Raw genomic sequence first — 22,545 nt, 5'->3', positions numbered from 1 at the left:
GTGAAGCACGTGTCCATCATTTCACTTTTCCCTACCCCAGAGGGTCCCCGCTTCGCTCTCTCCCCCCAACCCCAACCTATCGCCGATGGATTTCATGGATCCCAGGCAGGTCTTTCCCTTTACGGTAATTTATAAAAACTCGGTGTGAGCTCCCGTTCTCCGGGGCATTATTCCGTTCGCTGAGGTTCTGCTTTCGGGCACATGCCGACAGTTTGGCTCAAATAAACTCACAAAATTCTTACCAGTTGCAATGACTTTTACATTAACAGGAGTCAGAGCCCGGAGGGGCCCAGCGGCTCCGCGGCGCCAGGGGGCGGGGCCAAGGCGGGGGCGGGGCCAGGGGCGGGGGCGGGGCCTGTGGGGCGTTTCCGGGTTCAGTTTCAGTGAAGGGGCCGCCATCTTCCTCCCTGACGGCGGCGCACCCGAGCCCCTCAGCAGGCGGCGCCCGGTGCTCGGAGCGTCTGCACCTCCGGCCCGCGGCCCCCCACCCCGTGACCCCCTCACCCCGCGGCCCCCCACCCCGCGGCCCCCCACCCCGCGGCCCCTCCTCTGTGCACCCCGCGGCCCCCCACCCCGCGGCCCCCCTCCGCGCACCCTCCGGCCCGCGGCCCCCTCCGCGCACCCTCCGGCCCGCGGCCCCCTCCGCGCACCCTCCGGCCCGCGGCCCCCTCCGCGCACCCTCGGGCGGCGGGGCGGGGCGGGGCGGGCCGGCCCAGGCCTCCGCCCGGTGAGCCGCGGGCCGGCGCCGCCTCCTCGGGGTGACGGGGCCGGGGCGGGGCGGGGCGGGCCTGGGCGCGGCGCGGACGGACGGAGCCGGCGGCGGAGAGCGGAGCAGCGAGCGCGATGGGGGCCCAGCTGAGCACGGTAGGTGCGGGCGGGCCGGGCCGGGCCGGGGCGGGAGGGCGGCGCGGGGCGGCGGGCACGGCCTGGGGCGGCGCCCACTGGGACCAGCCGGGGGCCGGGGGCCGGGGGCCGGGTGCAATCCCACCCGCCGCACCCACCCCGCCCCGCCCCGCCCGGCCTGGGCGTGCCCGCGGGCGCCTGACTCACGCCCTGGCCTCTGCCCGGGACCCAGCCCTCCGGCCGGGATGGCGACCGCGGGCTCCGGGGGCGGCCCCGCCCGCCGCCCTCACCGGTCCGCGCCGGGCCCCTCGTACCCGCCCCCCGTCCTCCCCACTCCCCCGGTCCCCGCCGCCCCCATCCCCGCCCCCCATCCTCCCCACTCCCCCCATCCCCGCCGCCCACGCAGGCACAGCGGCCTCTGGCGGGTGGAGCCAGTGTCTGTGACCTGGAGAGTTTGCGTGCGACCGAGTGTGACAGTGCGTGACGCGTGACGGTGTGACTGTGACTGGTGAGCGCATGTGGCCGAGCACGTGTGCATGTGTGAACGGGAGTGTGTACACGGGTGCGTGTGGATGCACGTGGGTCTGAGTGCCGGTGTGTGACGGGGTGGCTGTGCGGGTGAGTGGGTGTGAGTGTGGGTGTAAGTGTGAGTGTGGGGGATAGTGAGTGTGTGGGGGTGGGGTATGTGAGTGGGGGGTGTGAGTGGGTGTGAGTGTGTGGGTGTGTATGTGGGGGGTGAGTGTGTGTGGGTGTGAGTGTGTGTGGGGGGTGGGGTGGGGGGTGTGTGTGTGGGGTGTGACTTGGCTGGATGGAAGGGGCTTAGCACCCCCTCCCTCAGCCGGGCGCTCCCTGCGGGCCATGGTGTTGGCCATTGCACAGATGAGGAAATCGGGCTCAGACTTGGCCAGCGGCTCCCGCTCAGCCTGGATCTGTGGAGTCAAAGTCCAGTCCTGCTGTCACTTTGGGTTGTCCCAAAGCTGCCCTCCCCCCACCAGGCCCACCTCCTCTCAGATTTCCCAAAATGCACAGAGCGGCTTGGGGTTGTGTTCCCCTGGAGACTGTGGCCAGAGGGCAGCCCCAGTCACCTGGCGGGGTTGGGGGGGGGGTGCATGCAGGGGTGGGGGGAGTGGGGGAGGCCTCCCTGTCCACGCCTGCTCCCGGCTCTCAGCTCCCGGCCCTCAGCGCTGTGAACGCTCAGTGGCCCACCCCGCACTGCCCCCCGGCCAAGCGCTTGGACTTGGAGGCACCTGCCTCCTCCCTCAGCCTGAGGCTCCCCTGGACCCCGTGTTTGCTCGTGACCTAGGGCCCAGCCAGGACTCTGGGATGTTCAGACCAAGGAGCAGCCTTACCTGTGGGATCACCCCGTCTCAGATTAACTTCCTGACTGTGCTCCCGGGAATTGCCCCTTCCTTGCGGGACCTGCGGGGTCCCCCGGCCCAGAATACCCACCGCAGACCCAGCTGGGCCGCCTGGTGAGGGGTGCCGCGGTCTGAGGGAGGCCAGCCCAGGCTGGGGCGCCAGGCAGCTTATCTGGGATGTGCAGGCTCCAGGCTCCGAGGGAGGCCTCCCACCCTCTGGGGGCCCATCCGAGGGGTTGGCACTTGAATCTACCAGCCACCAGCCACCTGAGGGGAGCATTGGGGCCTGCCTCTCCTGCCTCAGCCGCCGTGAGTGCTCAGTGGGCCCCCAGCCGCTGTGAGTGCTCAGGCCTCAACGGTGGTCCCGGGAAACTGGGTGGTCTCCCCTGCAGAAGGCCGCTCTGCAGTCAGCTGCCCCTCCTCCTGGGCTCCCTTCTCCTGCCCTTGCAGGCAAGGAGCCCCGCCCCCGCAGGACTTCCTCCACTCCCACTTCCTGAGGAGGGGACCGGCGGGGGTGGCCGCTCAGATCCCAGTGGGACAGCGGGCAATCAGGCAGCAGGCAGGTAAGCTCAGTGCAGGGAGCTGGCATGTGGGGAGGGCTGGGCCTGCCAGGTAGGAGGTCCTGGCACATCCCTCTGCCCACCCAGACCTGACCTGGGCAGAGTGGATGCCAGGGTTCCAGTGGGGAATTCGGGGGTGAGCAGCTGAGCACGGTGCCCTGTGGTGGGGAGGAGGGCAACCCAGCCCCTCAGCTACAGTGGGTGAGCTGGGGGCTCCCTGGAGACAGCCTGGGACTCTGGCACCCCATTTCCTTCATCCCACCCCACCCCCCGTGTTATCAGAAGTGAGGAAGGGCGGGTGGGGGTTCCCTCCCCGGGCAGAGCACAGACCACGGAGCAAGGCCCTGGAGGCAGCTGTTTCTAGAACCCCGGGGTGGCTGGGGCGAGGTGGTGTGTGTGTGTGTGTGTGTGTGTGTGTGTGTACATATATTATGGGTACAAGCTGTGCAGTTGAGAAGCTGGGGTGAGGCCTTGGCTCGGCCATCTGCCTCCTGTTTACTCTGCCGGCAGCGTGCAGGGGTGGAGAGTACCGTGCAGGGTGGGAGGGTGCCTTAGGCAGGGAGGGGGCTCAGAGCCTGTTTCAGTCCACATCCCACCCCTTATGAGCCTGGTACCGCCTCCCACGTTCTGCAGACACAGCCCTGGCCCTCCACTGCCTCTTCTCTGCCGTGTCTGTTTCCCCGCCGACCTGACCACCTCAGGGCGGGTCCCTTGGCCTGTGACCCCCAAGGCCTGCATAGGCCCTGGCAGGTGTGCCCATGGGGGGGTGGCCGGCAGGCCTGCCCACAGCGGGCCCCCCCCATAGGAGTTGTTGGTACCTGAAGCCCTCTGCTCTCGGGGGCCAGGCGGTGTGGGCGGGCGCAGAGGGGCCGTGTGCTGTGGTGTGGCTCAGGGCACAGACTGGAGCCAGACCCCTGGGTTCAAATGCTGGCCTTGGGATTGTCACCCTGGCCTCAGATCCTCGTCTGAAATAGGGGTGTACAGCCCCGCCTCCCAGCTCTGCGGGGTCCCCCGTTGTTGGGAGCCCAGTGAGCATTCTTCCCACAGTGGCTCCAGCGTGCCACCTCTGGGAAGTGGGTGTGCCTGGCAGGTGAGGGCACAGCCGGAAGCCGGGATCCCAGACCCGGGGAGGGCCCTGCGCTTGATGGTACACAGGATGGGCCGGGCACGCCCCACCCATCTGGCCTCCTGCCCTTGTTCCTGAAGCTTCCAGACACACAGTCAGAGAGATGCGGGTGGGACTTCTTGTCCCTTCACAAGTTTGCCCACAAACACTGATGGCGTGTCCCTGGTCTGAGCTAGAGGCTCTGCTGTTTGGTGTTGGCTGTGACCAGGGTGAGGAGCTGGGGCGCTGTTTGCCCCCAGGGCTGGCGTCCAGGATCTCGAAGGGCTGTGCCAGGGCTGAGGCCGTGGTGTCCTGGACTTGCCTTCAGAGCTGTTGACATACAGTCTGTCATGGCACACATCATGGGCCAGCGTTCGAGGGCTTGGGGCAGGAGAGATTCGGGGTGAGGGACAGAAAACCGGGAACCAAAGCCCAGACTCCACCCTGGGCCTCCCCAGCCTCAGTTTCCCCATTTGTCCAGTGAAGATCGCCGTTGGCCTATCTCCCACCCGGCGAGGATGAGTCAGTGAGGAAATGCACGGGCAGGTGCTGCTTCTCAGGCTGACACCAGCTGCAGGCCGCAGGGTCTTGTGTTCTTGAACTTGGCCGTGCACTTAAACAGCTGTGCCTGGGGTAGCTCCTGGGAGAACCAGCACCGCTCCAGCCGGCTCTCCAGGCCCTTTCCGCTCACTTCCAAGGCTCCCAACAGCCACTTCCTGGGAATGGAGCTGCTTCAACTTTCCCCTAAACAGCGTTCCCCAGGGATGTGGCCTTTCTGACTGACAAGGGAGGGCTTACGGCAGAGGGATCATCTGGATAGTCCAACCCCGGGGAGTTCGGGAGGGAGGCCGGGCTTTGGAAGTCTGCAGACGGCCTGAGTAGCTAGGGAGTGCCAGTCAGGGCAGATTGGAGCTGGGCTCTGAAGGGTGAATAGGAGTTTGCTGGTTGGCTGAGGGAAGGGGAAGGGTGTTGTGGGCAGAAGAGAGAATATGCAAAGGCCTAAGGCAAGAGGGCCTTATGGCTGGTGTTGGGATCATCCGTGGGGAGCCATGGCGGGTGTTTGAGGAGGGGTGGAGCGGCCTGTTGGTTGGGCAGCTGAGGGCTCACCCTGGAGAAGGGATATCGGATTGTGGGGGTCAGTGGGGCTCTGGGCTCTGTGACTGGGGCCCTCAGAGGCGGCTTGGGAAGAGCCATTCTTTGGGCTTGACAGGCCTGGGTTTGAATCCCGGCTCCGCCCGACTTGTTGCGTGACCCTGGGCAACTCACCCAGTCTCTCTGAGAAACAGGGACAACAGTGTCACTTGTCACGAGTGTGGTCCTCCAAGGGTTGGCCGTGGTGTGTGTGACTTGGGACAAGTTACTGGGCCTCTCTGGGCCTGTTTCCTGCCAGCACCTGAGGCCTTGGGTTGGAGGGAGGATTATCCCAGGAACCATGTCCCGTACCTGAAGCAGTGCCAGCCTTTCCTGCAGCATTTCCTCCCAGCCGGAAATGGGACCACCCTCGTGCACTTGAGAAAGGTGCGGATTGGAGAGGCAGAGAGTCTCCTGAAGGCCGGAGCTGGGCCCCGAACCTTGGTCTCTGGACCCAGAACTGGGCTGCCAGCAGAGCCTTAAAAGAGACCAGGACACGGTGGGTGCTGGTTAGCTGGGCAGGTGGGCCCGGGCCGGCTCCTGCAGGCCTTCCCTTCAGACCCTCCAGTCACAGGCCAGGGCCCCCTGGGGCAAGGCCTGGCGCCCCCTGAGGCCCTGCCTGGGAGAGACACTCATTATTCTGAGCCCAACAAAGGGCTGTGACCTCAGGCAGCCAGGCAGCTTGAAGCTGCTGCTCCGGTTTGGGAGGCGGGGCCCGGCTGGTGTGGGATCCGGAGCCTCTGCCCTTCCTCGCGTGGTATTCCAACTCCCAGGGGTAGTGGCCCCACGAGGCTGTCAGGAAAAGCTCCTGGGTGTGGACCCACAATTCTCAGGGTATAGACGGCCCCGGGACCTGTGCACCCCCAGCTCCTCACATCCCAGGGCCCCTAGGAGGCGGGCAGGGCAGTGGCTCTCCCCTTCCTTCTCCAGAGGGGAGCACCGGGGCTCAGGGAGCCTCCCGGTTCATGGAGAGTGGGGGCAGTTTCCAGGAAGTGGGGAGCAGTAGGGCAGGGGCCACTTCTAGGTCTGTGCTCTGCAGAATACCATACCTCGCCCTGGCCAGTGTGGCTCACTGGTGGCCTGCGGACTGAAGGGTCCCAGGTTTGATTCTGGTCAAGGGCTCTGCCTCCAGTAGGGGGCGTGCAGGAGGCAGCAATCAATGAATCTCTCACATCTTTGATATTTCTCTCTCCCTCTTCCTTCCTCTCTGAAATCAATAAACATATATTTAAAAAAAAAAAAAAAGAATATGGCCCAAACCGGTTTGGCTCAGTGGATAGAGCGTCGGCCTGCGGACTGAAAGGTCCCAGGTTGGATTCCGGTCAAGGGCATGTACCTTGGTAGGGGGTTGCAAGAGGCAGCTGATCGATGATTCTCTCTCATCAATGTTTCTAGCTCTCTATCCCTCTCTCTTCCTCTCTGAAAAATCAATAAAAAAAAGAATATGACACCTCAGGAGTCCCACAAAGGAAGCAGAGAGGCCCCCATAGAAGTAAGGAACTTGGGTCTAAGCTTCCTGGCAGCCAAGGTAAAAAGGGAATATGTAGCATTATGATAAGGACACACAGTCATTTGCTAAGAGAACTGAAGTCAGGGAGGTTTCCTAGGGAGAGTGAGTAAACAAGCTGTGAAACAACTTTTTATTTATTGATCAGAGGCCCGGTGCACGGATTTGGCCTGGCCTGCAGGATCAGCCAAAACCGGCTCTCTGACATGCCAGAGGGGCCCTGGATTGCGAGAGGGCATGGGCCAGGCCAAGGGACCCCACCAGTGCACAACTGGGGCCAGGAAGGGGCCTGGGAGGTTGGCCAGCTGGGGAGGAACCATGGGAGGCTCCAAGGGCATTTCCGGCCCATCTCGCTCAGTCCAGATCCGCCGGACTCCAGCAGCAAGCTAACCTACCAGTCGGAGCGTCTGCCCCCTGGTGGTTAGTGCACATCATAGCAAGCCGTTGAGTGCCTTAGCATATCATTAGCATGTTATGCTTTGATTGGTTGACCAGATGACTGGACACTTAGCATATCAGGCTTTTATTACATAGGATTGCTTTGAGAGAAATGTCGACTTGTTGCACTTATTTATGCATTCATTGGTGATTCGCATATGTGCCTGCCTGAAATCTCCGTGTATTGGCTGATACTCTACTCTCCTGAACTCCGGGCCAGAGCTGAAACAGCTTTCTTTTCTTTCTTAAAAATATATTTTATTGAGTTTTCACAGAGAGGAAGAGGGAGGGATAGAGAGTTAGAAACATCGAAGAGAGAGAAACATGGATCAGCTGCCTCCTGCACCCCCTCCACCGGGGATGTGCCCGCAACCAAGGTTCATGCCCTTGATCGGAATCCAACCCGGGACCTTTCAGTCCACAGGCCGACGCTCTATCCACTGAGCCAAACCGGTTTCGGCTGAAACAGCTTTCTTGAGAACCATTGCTCTGTGTGAACTTGTGGGTCAGCCTCCCTGTTGGAACCACCAGCGTGGGCTCCCCTACGCCATGCCCCGCTTTTCATTTTGAAATAATTTCAAACTGAGAGTACAGACTGTCTAAAGGGCTCTTTTTTTTTTTTTTTTTTTTTTTTTTTTTTTTTTTTAATATATTTTATTGATTTTGTACAGAGAGGAAAGGAGAGAGACAGAGAGCCAGAAACATCGATGAGAGAGAGTCATCGATCAGCTGCCTCCTGCACACCCCCCACCGGGGATATGCCCGCAACCAAGGTACATGCCCTTGACCGGAATCGAACCCGGGTCCCTCAGTCCCCAAGCTGACGCTCTATCCATTGAGCCAAACCGGTTTCGGCTAAAGGGCTCTTGTATACTCTCCACGCAGATGTGCCAAATGTTAACATTTGCTGTATTTGCTTTCTTGTGTGTGTATATTTTTTTAACTATCTGAGAATGTTAGAGATACGATGCTCCCTTGCCCCTAAATACTCCAGTATCTTTCTCCTAAGGAGAAGGACGTTCTGTTGCCTGCCGCATGGTAGTGAGCAAATCATGGAAGTAACATGGATACAACACTATTGTGTGACCCATGGGCCCGAATTCATATTTCACCATTGTCTCAGGATTGCCCTTCATACCTATTCACCCCCACCCCCGGGCCAGGACCTAATCCGCATTGCACATTGCATTCAGTTGTTCTGTCTCTTGGCCTCTGCGTGAAAATTACCACAAGCTGGGTGGCATGAGACAGCAGAAATGTATTCTCTCACCGTTCTGGGCCACAAGTCTGAAAGGGAGTGTGGGGGGGCCGAGGGGAGCCCTTCCCGCCTCTTCCTGCTTCTCCTCGAGGCTGTTGCCATCCTCGGTTTCCCTGGCTTGTGGCCCCATCACCTCACATGGCCGTCTTGGAGTCTCCTCTCTCTCATAAGGAAGGTTGTCATGGGACTTCGGGCCCCTGGGATAATCCAAGGTGATCTCATTTCAAGACCCTTAGTTTAGTAACGTGTGTAAAGACCCTTTTCCAGACGTCCATTCCCAGGTTCTGGGTGGACATCTCTGCTGGGGCCACCCTCGGCCTACCAGAGCCCCTTGTAAGCTGCACCAGCTTCTCAGACTTTCTTTGTTGTTGGGGGGGGGGGGGGACACTGACATTTTGAAGTTGTGGCCACTTATTCTGGAGATGGGCCCTCAGTGGCTGGAGATGGAGCCCACAGGGCAGTGGTGGGCCCTTAAGTGGCGTCAGGAGGCTCACCACATCCCGCCCGTTTCCTGTGGCCCAGATAGCGGAGGCCGCTCAGGACCAGCTTCCGGATGGCCAAGGGGTGGCTGCGGCACAGCAGATGCCCTGTGGGCTCAGCCCGCCAGGAAGCTGGCCTGGGTTAGCCTTTCCATGGCGTATTTCCATCTTCACAGCCTGGGAGTGCGGCTCATGATCCCCATTTCACAGATGGAGAAACTGAGCTCAGAGAGGCTGATGTGCCCAGGGACCAAACAGCTAGGAAGGGCGGGAGGCCTGTTGTCTGTCTTTGCCAAGGTGTCTGTCCTCCCCAGGTAAAGCTGAGCAATGAGCTGTCCTGCCATCGGTGTTGGGTTTTCTGTTTTAAAAAGATCCAAACCACCCCTTAGTGTCTCTGTGAGACTGAGATGGGGGCGGGGGGGGGGGGGGTAGGAGGCTGGGAAGGAGGAGGCTCAGGGCCACGGAGAGGTGTGGGGGGCCTGAGGTTTACGTGTGTGGCTGGGGAGGCAGGTGGACTCCAGTCCCTCGGGCGAGTTGTGTCACCTCTGAGCTTCCTCCTTGTTTGTAAAACGGGGGTGATGACAGTGCCAGCCCATAGGGTTGTCATGAGCTTCACTTAACGCCTGTGCGGGGCCAGCATGGTGCTGAGCAGTGACCTCTCGGAGCTTCCAGAACCCTGCAGATCGCTGATCCCGTTCGGTTCAGAGAGGGGAAGGGACTTGCCCAGGGTCACACAGCCAGCAAGGACCAGAGCCCAGCTCAGAGCCGTAGCCGCCACTCGCACCTGAAGGCAGAGCCCCAGGCCCCGGGTTTGTCTGCTTGTCTAGATAGGGTTTCATCGGACCAGGGAAGGTGACTGAAGGAAGAAAGGGAGGGAGGGAGCACAGGTACACGGTGACTTACATGTGCTCTCTATAAAAATAAGCACGATTACTTGGGAGCTTGACCCCGAGCTTCCTGGCAGCCAGAGCGAAAAGGGAAGCATGCTCCGTCATGTACTACTTTCGTCATCCCTGTTCCTCGGGGCAAGGGAGCGTTTCCAGTGCTCAGTAATGCCCCGGTGGCTCAGGAGGCTGGTGTTTGTACCTGCTTCAGCCGGCACAGAATGCAGGCTGGGTTCCCGGTGCAGACGGTGAGGAGAGGGGCTCTTGGCAGAGGGCACAGCTGGTGTTGGCGGAAGGGGGTGGCAGGCCTCCCCAGGCTGCGCTGACCTGGCGTCTGTCCCTGTCGTTCCAGTTGGGCCACGTGGTCCTCTCCCCAGTCTGGTTCCTCTACAACCTGCTCATGAAGCTGTTCCAGCGCTCCACCCCGGCCATCACCCTCGAGAGCCCGGACATCAAGTACCCGCTGCGGCTCATCGACAAGGAGGTGAGTGCGCCCTGCGGGTCCCGGGGCGTGCCCCCACTCCCCTGCCTGGCCTCGGTTTCAGACCACTTAGCGGGGTTTCTGGGACTTTGATCCCAGCTCCTTCCCCCTAACCAGCCTCTGCACCCCCTGGAGGGGAAACGGCTGCCACCCTCCCACCCGGGACTGGGCGCGAGGCTGCCCCATCTCCTGCCCTGAGCCGCCCGCTCAGCCATGGCGCCCGGGGCACGGAGCTTTCTCAGGCGCCTTCTGGAGCCTCGGCCAGGGTGTGTGGGGCCTTGTCTCAGCTCTGTCCCTAGTTCCCAGCCAGCCCCTGGGTTCCTCCTGCCACCCCAGGACCCCGCTCAGGCTGATGGCACAGGTGGGTCCCTCCCTCCTGCCCCTGGAACTTTCTGGGCCATCTCAGCCTCCCTCTGGGCCCCTGGGTGCCCCTCCCGCTCTGGCAGGCTTCTCTGGGCCCTGGGCCGTGACTGCCCTTCCCAGGGCCAGCAAGACCTCTGTGCCCTCACACGCGGCATCCTGTCACTCCCCTCGGTGACTGGGGGGCACTGGCGAGGAGGGGGCTCTGAGGCCTGGCGGCCCCTCTGTCCTGGGTGCCGCCCCACAGCTCGGCCTCTTTGCAGATCATCAACCATGACACGCGGCGGTTCCGCTTTGCCCTGCCGTCACCCCAGCACATCCTGGGCCTCCCTATTGGTGAGTGTGGCCCACCAGCTCTGACGGAGGCGGGTGCTAGGTTAGAGGGGGAACTTTGCACTTCAGCGAGGGAGGGCCTCAAGGAGGAGGTGGCAGCTGCCGTGGCCTTAAGAGTAAGCGTCAGAGCGAGGGAGGAGTCACCCGGCGCCCTGGCAGTGGCTTCAGCACAAGCAGGGGCGTGCTGGCGGGAAGCTGGCATCCCTGAGCTGGCAGTGGGAGCCCAGCACGGCAGGGGTGAATGCTGGGTGGGCCCCGGGAGGTGGGTGACAAGGCCCCGCGACCCTGCGGGGCTGGCTCCTGACCCGGGCCACCTGCGCGTCCCGCAGGCCAGCACATCTACCTCTCGGCCCGGATCGACGGCAACCTGGTCATTCGGCCCTACACGCCCGTCTCCAGTGACGACGACAAGGGCTTCGTGGACCTGGTCATCAAGGTGAGGCCTGGGCCACGCCCCGTGGAGACAGGTGTGGGGAGACCACGTCATAGCCGAGGCCTCCGGGGCCCCCGTCCCCGAGCCTGGTCTCTGCTGGCCGGTGCCTCCTGTGCCTGGTTCTGAGTGAGGAGCAGCGGCCACGCATGGGGTCTGGGAGAGGGCCGAGCAGCTGGCCCGGCTCGCTTTCCCCTGCCCTGCATCCAGCCACAGAGCTGTGGGCAGGGGCTGCAGAGAGGGGCCGCTTACAGGCTGTGGGTCAGCCATTACCGGCCGCGGACCAGCCAGGACTGTAAAGACCCGGAGAGAGAAGGGCCTTTTATGAAAACCAGCAGCACAGACTTCACAGCAGCCTCCCACGGCCTCTGATTACACGTCCAGCGGATGTGAACCAGCCGGGCTGGTGGCGGGGGCTTCACAGACCATCCCCAGTCAAGGCCCAAGGCCCCCGGGCCCTGGCTGACTCTCCCAACTGCACTGTGAGGGCCCAGGCCCCCTCGCTGGCCATTGGTGGGTGGGGGGGGCCGAGGCAGAGCCCCGCTGAGCCCTGGGGCCGGGCTGGGTGTGTGCGGGCAGGAGGGGAGTCTGCTCTGCCTGGGTCCCCCTTTGGCTCAGTGTTGTTCAGTCCCCTGCTGGCCCCAGCCTGGTCTCAGGACCCCGTCTTAGCTGGGGAGCCGGCAGTGAGCATGTGGGACACGGGGCTGAGCCTGCAACGGGCACTGGGCAGGGTGGGTGAGAGCTGCTGAGCGGGCGGCAGCGACAGCTGAAGAGGAGAAGGGCCTTTCAGGTGCACAGGCGTGAGGTCAGGAGGAAGCACGAGGGCTGAAGCCCCTCAGGGCAGGCAGGGGGTCAGGTCCCATAGGTCAGCAGGCAGGCTGGGCCGGGAGATGCTGGGAAATGCTCGTGCAGAAGCAAAGGGAAGGGGCAAGGGTTCGAGCATCTGTCCTCATTGAAACACTCGGACTGAATGAGGTGTTGGGGGTTCGAGTAGAGGATAAAAAGCTCACGCTGACCAGGCCCCTCCTGGCTGGGAGGCCCCGCTAGCCGCCAATGGCCCAGGATGGCGGTCACAGTCCTGGCTCCTCCCTGGCACACAGCGCGCCCTGACTGCCCTCCCCTCCCCCTGCACTCTGCCCCTCCCCCACACCCCGCCCTGTGCTGTAGGCACCTCAGCTCCTCTCCTCCCTGGTCCCCATGTGCTCCCTCCCTCCCAGCCGCCTTTCTGTGTGCCCGTCACCTGGCGCCCTTCAAGGCCAGCGCACATGCCCGAGTGCTCCTCTGTCTCCGCGTCTCTATCTGAGGGCTGAGGCGCTTCCTTTTCCCCACGCTGAAGCCCCAGAGGGCGGCAGGAAGTTGTTCTGAGTGAGGATGACAGGGAGGATGGAAGAGCCGCTGGCCTTTACTGAGCTGACCCCCGGAGTCTCCCGTCGGGAGGTCACGGAGAAGTTCCTGGGGGAACGCTAATAGGTCAGCTGAAGCCATGGGGTCGCTGCCCTGTGTACCCCAGGCTGACGCGTTGCGTTCCAAGGACACGTTGGGGGAGGGCAGACTCCTGGGGCACAGCCGGGTACCTGGTAATGGGTGGGGGGGCATTCTGTGACAGGGCCACCCCCAGGCTGCAGAGGAGCCCCCAAAAGTCACTCCCATGAGGCCCAGAGCTCCCCCACAACCCTGGGCACGGGACTGAGGCCTGTGGGTGTGTCTTGCAGGTTTACTTCAAAGACACGCACCCCAAGTTTCCCAGCGGAGGGAAGATGTCCCAGTACCTGGAAGGCATGAAGATCGGAGACACCATCGAGTTCCGGGGCCCCAACGGGCTGCTGGTCTACCAGGGCAAAGGTGAGGGGGCTGCCCTACCCCCAGGACCCGCAGGCCTGTGGTGCTGGCGCAGGCCTGACTGCTGCTTCTGGGTGACGCTTGTTGGACAAGCTCCCTCTTGGGCCTCAGTTTCCCCAGCTGTACAGGGGATGAGTGGGCCAGCGCAGGGGTTGCAGCTGGCTGCCCTTGGAGGCCACATCCGACCCACAGACCAGCCTCGTTAGGCTGAGAACAGCGGGAGGTTGTGCCGGGAGCCTCCGTGTGCCAGCCCCTGCCGCTCCCCACGCAAATGCACAAGGGAGCCACGCTGGGCTCCTCTGGCCTTCCACCGCCTCTCCCTTACCGCCTGGCTGGCGCTGGCCGGTGGGCACCTGCACCTCGACCCCGACCCAGACAGCGTGCTGGAGAGCCGGCCTCACCCTTCTCCTCCCCAGGGAAGTTCGCCATCCGCCCGGACAAGAAGTCCAACCCCGTCATCAAGACGGTGAAGTCAGTGGGCATGATCGCGGGCGGGACAGGTGAGTGGTCCGGGCCCCTCGTGGAGTCCCCAGCGCGTGGACGCTGGGGGGGGGGTGAGGGTGTGTGTGAGGGTGTGGGGGGCACAGATGTGGGCTGCCCAGGTCCTGGCATCTCCCCTGGTGCCTGCTGGGCCCCCGCCTGTGTGTGCAGCAGGGGCTCACCAGCTGCCGTTCTGCAGGGATCACCCCGATGCTGCAGGTGATTCGCGCCATCATGAAGGACCCGGACGACCACACCGTGTGCCACCTGCTCTTTGCCAACCAGGTCAGTGGGCGTTCCCGAGGGGCAGACCGGCCCCTGCTGAGGGGCGCAGGGCCTCGGGGGACGTGTGCGAGGTGCTCGGGGCAGCAGGCATGAGGGTGCTCTGAGGCCGTGTGCCCGGCAGCCTGTGTGGCAGCGGGTGGGGGCGGGCGCTTCAGCCCAGAGCCTGTGTCCGGCCTGACACATGGGGGTCGGAGAGGCACAGACACCTCCACCTGGGACTGCTCCCCTGGCTGCTCCCTCCGTGGGCAGAGCTCCCTCCGTGGGCAGAGCTCCCTCCGTGGGCAGAGCTCCCTCCGTGGGCAGAGCTCCCTCCGTGGGCAGAGCTCAGAACCCACCAGTGAACTGGGCAGATGCTGGCCGGGCTGGGGCGGGCCTGGGGACGGGCCGTGTCACCGGAGAGGCGCTGGGAGTGCACCGGCCCCAGGGCCCTGAGCTGGGGTGTGGGCAGGGCTCGGTCTCTCTTCTGAGTGCATGTCCTCCTCCCCGCGCCTGCTGCCTGCCCACCCTGGCCTGCTGTGTGGCCTTGGACAAGTCACTTTCCCTCTCTGCTTTGAGCCCTCCGCTAAAACGAGCAAGGCCATCCCAAGTCTGTCCTGTTCAGTGTTCCGTGGCTGGGGATGTGGGTGTCACAGAGACGCCCGTCAGGGGAGGCTGAGGTGAGACAGTGCTTCCCGGCAGCGGAGGCCGTGCCAGGAGCTGCACCGTCCGTCTGAGGAAGCTGAGCCCGAGGGACTGCCTGGCCTGAGCTGCTTGGACGCTGCAGTTACAGAAAGACGCCCTGTGGCCACCAGGGCGGCCTTCCCGGGCCCGGGGTGGGTGGGAAGAGCCAGAAATCCCAAGCTGCTGGCGGGAGGGCAGGCAGCAGCTGGCCTGTCCGTGCTGGGCGCGTCTCTGAGGAGGCCGTCAGCCTCTCCCAGCGGCCGTCCCCGCGCTGAGCCGGCAGCCGGGGCGGTGGTGCGGCTGCCCTGCCTCTGAGCTCTGGACACGGAGCCCCAGAGGGTGTGGCCTTCATGCGCTACAGGACGTGGTGGAGCCAGTGTATTCTATGAAAAGTCGCTGGAACCCATGCATATTTTGTGGAAAATAGCCATATTTTTTTAAAAAATATATTTTATTGATTTTGTACAGAGAGGAAGGGAGAGATATAGAGAGTTAGAAACATCGATGAGAGAGAGTCATCGATCAGCTGCCTCTTGCACACCCCCTACTGGGGATGTGCCCGCAACCAAGGTACATGCCCTTGACCGGAATCGAACCTGGGACCTCTCAGTCCCCAAGCCGACGCTCTATCCATTGAGCCAAACCGGCCTTGGCGAAAATAGCCATATTTTTTCGAATGTCATTTTGTTTCATGTCAGGAAGCCTTTGTGGTGCCTGGCTCCATGCGTGACTGGAATTGAACTTGGGACCTGCAGACTGACACTCTAACCATTGAGCCAAACCAGTCAGGGCAATGACAAACTTATTAATTACATATATAAAAGGCTAAGGACCAGCCAGTCGGTATGATCACACTGACCAAAAGGGAGAGACACTCAACTGAGCTGCCGTGACTTGGCAGCGGCAGTTCTCAGGTGATGGACCCCTGAACCAGAGAGGAGGGACCCCAGTTCCTAGCAGAGCCATAGGAGTCCACCAGGCTGCAAGACCCCACCTGCCAGAGGGACCCCACTCACCCTGCAGACTCCCTTCGAGCCGCAGTACCGCCCCAGGTGGGGCCGGCTGGGAGGGACTGCGAGAGGTTGGCTCCAGGGCGTGTCGGGCCTGTCTCTCCCAGTCACACCCCACCTGCCACCTTCTAAATCCTTTCCTTTCAATGTGCACTAATCCGTGTACTGGGTCACTGGTAAAATATAAAACATGAGATTTGCCTTCTATCAGTCTGACTGGCAAAGATTAAAGTTGGTACCCAGTGTGGGCAATGGTGTGGGAGGAGGGACACTGCGAAGTCTGGGAAGGCTTCCCGGAGGAGAGGGCCATGGCTGAACTCTGGGGCCGTGTGGGCTGCCAGGCGTCTGATTTCCTAACTTACGGATGTGCAGCCTGAGATGCCCGAACCTGGAGGCTTGTCCCAGGGATGAGGATGGCGACCTTCGTTCTTTCGCTGAGCCACGTGCTAGTTTAAGAATCACAGTCACCCCGTAGGGACCGGCACGATCAGGGTGCTGGCCGTCTCCTCCCCGTCTTCCCTCTGTGCCCCCCTCTCCACTCCCATTGCACCGAGCGCACCCCCCACAGCTCAGAGCCCTTTGCGAGCTGCACGTGCACTGAGCCCCTCCCGCTGCAGCCTGGCCCGCTCCTGTGTGAGCTGAGGGTGAAGCTCCCGGGAGTCTGCTGAGCTGTGGGCCCGGGGTGGGCGATGAGCCGCAGTCCCTGCCGCCATCCTCCTGACCCGGCCCTTGTCCCCACAGACCGAGAAGGACATCCTGCTGCGGCCGGAGCTGGAGGAGCTGAGGAATGAACATTCCGCGCGCTTCAAGCTCTGGTTCACGGTGGACAAAGCCCCTGAGGGTGAGGCTGCAAGCGGGCAGCGGGCTGGGGGGGCGCCGGTGTCCTCTGCTGCTGCTCTCCCCTGCGTGCTCCGGCCTGGCCTGTGAGCGGGACTGGGGACCCGGGGACCCGGGGACCCTCTCGCAGGTGAGGAAGGAGGGGGCAGAGGGGAAGTCAGCTGGAAGACATCACAGACGTCCTCCGAGCCCGGCTGCACTGCCCCCTGCTGGGCGGAGGAGGAGCCCTTCCCCGGCTGGCACTCTGCCGGCAGGTCTGGGGCAGAGCTGGGTGCTGATGGCTCCCACCCTGTAGTGTGTGCCCTGTTAGGCCCATTTTTCTCTCCAGTCATCAGCCCGGGGGTGGGCTAGACTGACGGACGGTTACCCCTCCCTGTCCAGGTGTCTAAGCTGTTTGCCAAGGTCACACAGTTGATTGTGGAGGAACCAAAACCATGTAGGAGACGGAGTGAGGGCTGCCCCTCCCCCCCCAAACTTGAACTGGGCTGCCCTCTGGGAGCTAAACAGCTTCATCTCCCGCCTTAGGAAGGGCGGGTGTAAAAAGAGTACCTTTGCTGTGGGAAAGGCAGCAGGCCAGGCTTCTGGGTGGGTAATCCGGTGATGTTCGCTTCGGGGCTAGAGGCAGTAGGGAGTGGTGGGGAGTGGGGCGGATTGGAGAGCCAGGTGCCCTGTCCACAGTGGGCAGCCCCTCGGCGCCATGTCAGTCGCTTATGCAGGAATTCAGCCCTGCGACCAGGCCTCTCTGCTCTAAGGGGCTGGATCTGGGAAATTTCTATATGTTAAAGGCAACGTGTCCTAAGTCGCCACATAGACGCCAGCTTGTACTCTCATTCTCGCCTTGCCAGCCCCACTTGCTCGGCCTCCAGCTTCTCGCCCAGCCCGCAGTCCACTGGGGCTCAGCCACGTGGTGGGAACACACCGCTCTCTGCTGCTCCCGGGAGGGAAAGACGGGCCCTGGGCTGGCGCCCGTCTAGTGCGCTGCGTCCTCTGGGCCCCCCGGGGAGCCTCCCTCCTGGGCGACAGAGCGGGTCCTGGCCTCCCGGGCGGTGGACTGCGGACCTGACGGCTGTGCCCCGAGGCTCTGGCTGGACGGCCGTCCGGGGCCAGCCCGTCTGGGTACGGGCTCCCTCCCGGCCTGGTGCCTGCTGTGTGCTCACGGAGCCGGCCTGGCCCCGGGGCTGGTGTTCCGGGGGGAAGGAAGAGGCTTATTGGGCGCTCACAGAGCACGGGGGCCGGGGAGACCCAGGGAAGACCGTGCCGGTGGCCGGGCAAGGCCTTGCGTGAAGCCGGGCGGGGGCCCTGGTTCTGAGTCGCAGCCGCTCTTCTGGCAAAGAAAGCGGCCTTTCCCGGGAACCAGGCCTCAGTCTAAAGGGGAGAGGCTGAGGGGAAGGGCGGAGAGGGGCGGGGGTCCTGTGTTCTGTGCAGGCTCTAAGGGTGCGGTAGGGGGCGCTCACTAGCCACTATGGGAACGCCTTGCCTGTGGCCATCGGAAGGCCCGCCCACTGGAGGAGGGGCCAACACCTGCCCCTGCTGGTGGCACCGGCAACGCCAAGACCCAGTGCGCCCCCCAGGGGCTGTTGCACTGGACAGTTCCGGGCCCAGGGAGGTGCGTGGGCTCTCCTCTTGGCTTGTTCGGCCACGATTCGAGGGCCTTAAGGCGTGGCTCTGACATTAGCACAAGCTGCCCTCTGGGTGCTGAGGAGGAAGGGGCAGCTGAGCAGCACAGCCCTCCGGAGCTCAGCGGGGACGAGGCCCGCCCACCTGGCAGGTGCAGCTGGCACGCTCCCCACAGGCCACTCAGCACACCGCCTGTGAAAACGGGGTGTGCCAGGCCTGCACGTTCCATTCGTTAGCAAACACCGTCCGCCCGTGTGGTTTTTACGAGGTCCTTTTCAGCTATGAAAATGCCACGTGTCTGCCCTGCCTCGTTCCAGAGCCCGTTAGGCAGCTTAAGAAGCCTCCCCAGTGAGTCAGGGCAAACAGTGGGTGAGGAGACAAGGGCAGGGCTGTGACAGAATCAGGAATGGGGTTTGTACAAAGCCATGGACTGGGATGCACGCTTGCTGCAGATCCTGAGCTTCCCAGCAGCCAAAGTGAAAAGGGTATGTGGTCGGTTACCCAGATCAGTGCCCATAGGATAGCAGATTCTCCGGTGCTCAGAGCTGGGACTGCTGGCCCTAGCGTGGTGCAGTGGGTGTCCATCGAGCCAGGCCCCTCGGTCTGTCTCCGGCGCCTGACCTTGGCTTCCAGACTGTGTTTCTGTTGGTGTGCAGGGTTTTAGCGAGACATTTCCAGCCAGAAAACAGACCAGCCAGATAACCGGGGGTTCAGGGTGGAGGGACTTGGTTCAGGGCTGTGGGCGGCTCCTCTTCCTTTCCTGCCCTCCATCAGACTCCTGCCAGCCTTCAGTCCCCATCAGTCCGCTGTACCCTCTGAGGGTCTGTGTGAGACTAGAGCCCTTGCCAGCCTGGTGCACAGGCCTCAGCGAGTGACCGTGGACAACTCAGTTCTGGGTCCTCTGGGCCTCAGCTTCCACGTCTGCTAAATGGGCTCATTAGCCCTCTCCTGTCCACCCCGGGGTTCTGAGGGCCGATGGAAGGGAAAGGCTCTGGGAACTGGAGACCAGAGGGCCGAGCTGTGCTGCGGGCAGCAGGCCGGCGGCGGCAGCGCGGGGTGGCGTGGGTCAGCCTCTCGCCTCCTCGGGGCCGGTCGGAAGAAGGGGAGCATTCGGGCCGGGACGCACCCGCCACGGGAGGGTGCTGGGCAGGGGGGTCCTCGGCAGCCGCGGGGGCGTGCGTGGGCTCACCTCGTCTCCCCCTGCAGCCTGGGACTACAGCGAGGGCTTCGTGAATGAGGAGATGATCCGGGACCACCTGCCGCCTCCGGAGGAGGAGCCGCTGATCCTGATGTGCGGGCCGCCGCCCATGATCCAGTATGCCTGCCTGCCCAACCTGGACCGCGTGGGCCACCCCAAGGAGCGCCTCTTCAGCTTCTGAGGCGGGCGTGCCGCCTGCGCCCGCGTCCTGTCCCTGCCCGCACCCGCCCTCCCGCCCTGTACCCTCTCTCCCGCATCCCCACCGTGCCCGGGGCTCAGCCCGGCCCTTCGGGATCCGGGTGTGATTGCTGTGGCCTCCACGGCCGCCTTCAGGACAGGCTCCTGGCGGACCGCACTGGTTCTTGCAGTGATGGCCGCCCGGGCTCAGGCCCCCCTCGCCCACCCCACACACTACGGGCCGCCGCCCTCCCAGAGCAGACACGGGGGAGGATCAGAGTACACGCAGTCAGAGCTGCGGGCCCCAGGGCTCCCTGCCACCACCGGGGACCCCTGCGCCCCTCACTACCCGCCGGGGCCGGGCCTCAGCACCTGACACTACAGGCGGCCCCACCCGGAAGGCCCCTCCGCAGGGACTGCTGGGCGAGGCTGCCCAGCCCAGGCTGGGAGCAGGCCCCCCCGGCCCGCACGTGGCCCCTCCGGAGCCTCCACATTTCCCCAGGGCACTGTTGCTCAGTGGTTAGAGCCACCACTTCAGGGTCCTGGGCCCAGCCTGATGCAGAGGAGGACAGAGCTGATGCTTATTTCTTCCTCCGCCCGCACCCGCCCTCCTGCTGCCCGCGCCGCCCGCGTGGGGAGACTCAGTGCCGCGTGGTTGCCTTTAGACAGCGGTGGGCTAGCCTCCAGCATAGCGGCTTTTTCAGTCATTTATGAGCAGAAAAAACGAAATAAAACTTAGCTAATGTTAACTCTCCTCGGCTCCCTGAGGCTGTGTCCCCGTGGGGGGCGGGCGGGGTAGGCTGCGTGGGCCTGGCATTCAGTGCAGGAAAGGACACGAGAAGAACCCCCCCCCAGGCCAGCGCTGTGACCAGTGACCAAATGCGCCCCGAGGGGCCCGCTTCTCCCGGGCCTGGGGGTGGGGGTCCCTGTCCTCACCCACCATGACCCCTCGGCGGACCGGCTGCTTCCAGCCGGGGGTCCGGTGAGGAGCCGGCTGCTCTACCTCCTCGGGCTGTCTCCCAGGTCAGATGCTGGCGGGGGGCTGGGGCTGCACCGGGAGGCCAGCACTAAGCTCCCGGCCTGCCCATCCTGTCCACGTCGCCTCTGAGGGAGAGGCCTTGCGGGACTTGAGGTCTGCCTGGTGCTCGCCTGTCCCAGAGGCTTCCTTTTGGTTCTCGGCCCCACAGCCCGAGAGGAGCAGGAGCAGCCATGAGCCCCACGCCGCTGCAGGCAGGCTCAGCAGTGAATGGCTTTGGGGCCGGAGGTGGGGCTGGGGAGGCCCCAGCGCGGCCCTATGGAAGGCTCCCGGGCCATCCAGGTGCTGGGACCCTGGCTGCCCCCACACGCTCTTCCCTGCTCCCGCAGCTGGCGAGCAAGGCACCAGGCAAGGAAGCGGTGTGAATGCCGGAGGGAAGCCCTCCCAGGAATGACCTGCGGGGACTGGCGGGCAGGATCCGCCCGCCGGGGTAGCAGGTGTTTGCGGTGGTGGGGACAGCAGGCGAGGAGCCTTGTGGTCAGAATAAGCTCGTGGGACAGACTTCCGGACAGATCGGAGGAGGCGGCGGCTGAGGTGATGCAGATGAGGTTGGATTGGCGTGGCCGGCACGTGCAAAGGCCCTGGGGCAGGGACCCGCTGGCAGCTCAGGGATCAGTAAAGGCCAGGTGGCCAGAGTGGAGGGGGGAGAGGAGGAGATGGGCGAGTTAACAGGAAAAAATGCTTGGGGACCAGGGGCGTCCCTTTTTCCTCTCCTCTTCTGTCCCCAGTGGGCAGGAAAGGGACTGACCTGGGGACCCCAGGCACCCACGGCCCTTCTCCACACCGTGTGCTGGCCTCTGCTGAGCACAGGATACACGTCAGTCTGCTCATTCCTGCCTCCAACTGGAGGGTGAAGAACGGGCCTGAGGGTCAGGAACTGAGTGCACATCAGCCCGAGCCCACTGGCAGCTGCCTCCTGGAGCCGGGAAGAAGGGCATGAACTGGATCTGGTCTCCCTCTCTCCTGGTCTCAGTTCCCCCACCTGTAAGATGGGCGCGTGAACTAGGTCAGTGGTTCTTCACCCTCTCAGACTTGACATCCTTTAAAAATAACAGGCCCTTTATCCCCTGAAGTGAATTCACAGGTAATGTCTCTCCCTCTCTCCCTCCCCCCCCCCCTCACACACACACACACACACACACACACACAGCTCTATGTTATATTTTATAACACGGGGGGAGGTCAGGGTTTGCCCAAATGCCAGGTCGCTGAACTGCCTCAGCCCCAATTGCAGCCGGGCTCCCAGGCGGCACGATTCTTGGTCACTTTCCGAACAAAGCGGCACCCGTTCCTCGGCTCCTGCGCGGTCCTTCCCGGCAACTCCCTGTTGTTCACGCCGGACAAACAGTCCTGCACGTTCGCACAGGAATTGGAGCGAAGCCGGCTCAGATCGCACCAGCCTCTCGGCTCCAGGAAGGTCGCTGGAGATGGAGGCTGTCCCACCTCCACATGACTGGATCTCTCCTCTGGACCAGCGGCTGCCAACCGGTGGTCCGGGCACCACTGCTCTGGACGACCAAACAGGACTCCACAAAGCTCAGAAATGCTTCTGGGGAGGCCACTCCGCCGAGAATCCCAAAAGTAGTTGGTCTCGGTTAATGACCCTATTGTGCTGGCTTTTAAAAACCGTTGGACTGACATACCTTCCACTGAAGGCACCACAGCGCTTTAATTCCGGCACCCTCCGGCTGCTTCCTGGTTCTGCACCTGCCGCCACGGTCCAGCTGGCCCAGGCTGGGCACAGTGTGGGCCTCCCGCCCCCTGCACCCTGGGAGGGAGTGGATAGTGGCCGCTGTTCGCAGCTGAGAAAAGGAAGGCCAGCTAGCACCCAATCAGCCGCCCGGGAGGGACCTGGATTCCGCTCTGTCTGGTGCCCAACCCCAGACCTCTCTTGTCCAGTTTTTCCATGGAGCTTCTGGTGACAGATTTTTAATGATGATTATTATTTTTTTATTTCAGAGAGGAAGTGAAAGAGAGTGCCTGAGAGAGAATTGAACTGTGACCTCCAGGTTCATAGGTCGATCGACACTCAACCACTTGGTCACACCAGTTGGGCCTGATGCCAGATTTTTAATATAGTGTGATGTTCTGTCAAGCGCACATAACTCATTAACCAAAGTCACCATTTATTTTTATTTTCTTTAAAGTGGACTTCGTCATACTTTAAAAAAAAATATTTTATCAATTTCTTTTACAGAGAGGAAGGGAGAGGGATAGAGAGCTAGAAACATCAATTAGA

General features: G+C 62.9%; 1 protein-coding gene and 1 long non-coding RNA gene across 3 annotated transcripts; one reads left to right on the top strand and one right to left on the bottom strand.

Moving 5' to 3' along the window:
- The first annotated feature begins 714 nt into the window (after positions 1-714).
- On the top strand, positions 715-20,019 carry CYB5R3 (cytochrome b5 reductase 3). 2 transcript variants are annotated; one of them, XM_084878184.1, is made up of 9 exons: positions 715-864; positions 9,916-10,047; positions 10,668-10,740; positions 11,067-11,173; positions 12,880-13,009; positions 13,423-13,506; positions 13,686-13,771; positions 16,183-16,282; positions 19,102-20,019. In XM_084878184.1, exons 1-9 carry the CDS (start codon positions 844-846, stop codon positions 19,272-19,274), a joined length of 906 nt encoding a protein of 301 aa, XP_084734310.1. In that variant the 5' UTR covers positions 715-843; the 3' UTR covers positions 19,275-20,019. The 2 variants fall into 2 exon arrangements, with proteins under 2 accessions (XP_084734310.1, XP_084734311.1); XM_084878185.1 differs by lacking the exon at positions 715-864 and adding an exon at positions 2,908-2,914.
- Positions 6,236-9,907, bottom strand: LOC311619613. The gene is made up of 2 exons (XR_014794549.1): positions 7,817-9,907; positions 6,236-7,551 (listed from the first exon to the last, which is right to left on the bottom strand). It is a non-coding gene; the product is annotated as an uncharacterized lncRNA (long non-coding RNA).
- Positions 20,020-22,545: the final 2,526 nt, after the last annotated feature.

Source organism: Pipistrellus hanaki, assembly GCF_964339955.1.
Source record: "Pipistrellus hanaki genome assembly, chromosome: 3".
Lineage (NCBI taxonomy): Eukaryota > Metazoa > Chordata > Mammalia > Chiroptera > Vespertilionidae > Pipistrellus > Pipistrellus hanaki.
Note: the sequence above shows the minus strand (reverse complement) of the source record. Positions and strands in the feature narration are given on the sequence as shown.

Excerpts from the sequence above, each read along its gene's own strand:
- CYB5R3 (XM_084878184.1), top strand. The coding sequence starts at position 844 with ATGGGGGCCCAGCTGAGCACG. Across the intron at positions 865-9,915 it reads TGGGGGCCCAGCTGAGCACG|TTGGGCCACGTGGTCCTCTC; the intron begins GTAGGTGCGGGC and ends CTGTCGTTCCAG. Across the intron at positions 10,048-10,667 it reads TGCGGCTCATCGACAAGGAG|ATCATCAACCATGACACGCG; the intron begins GTGAGTGCGCCC and ends GCCTCTTTGCAG.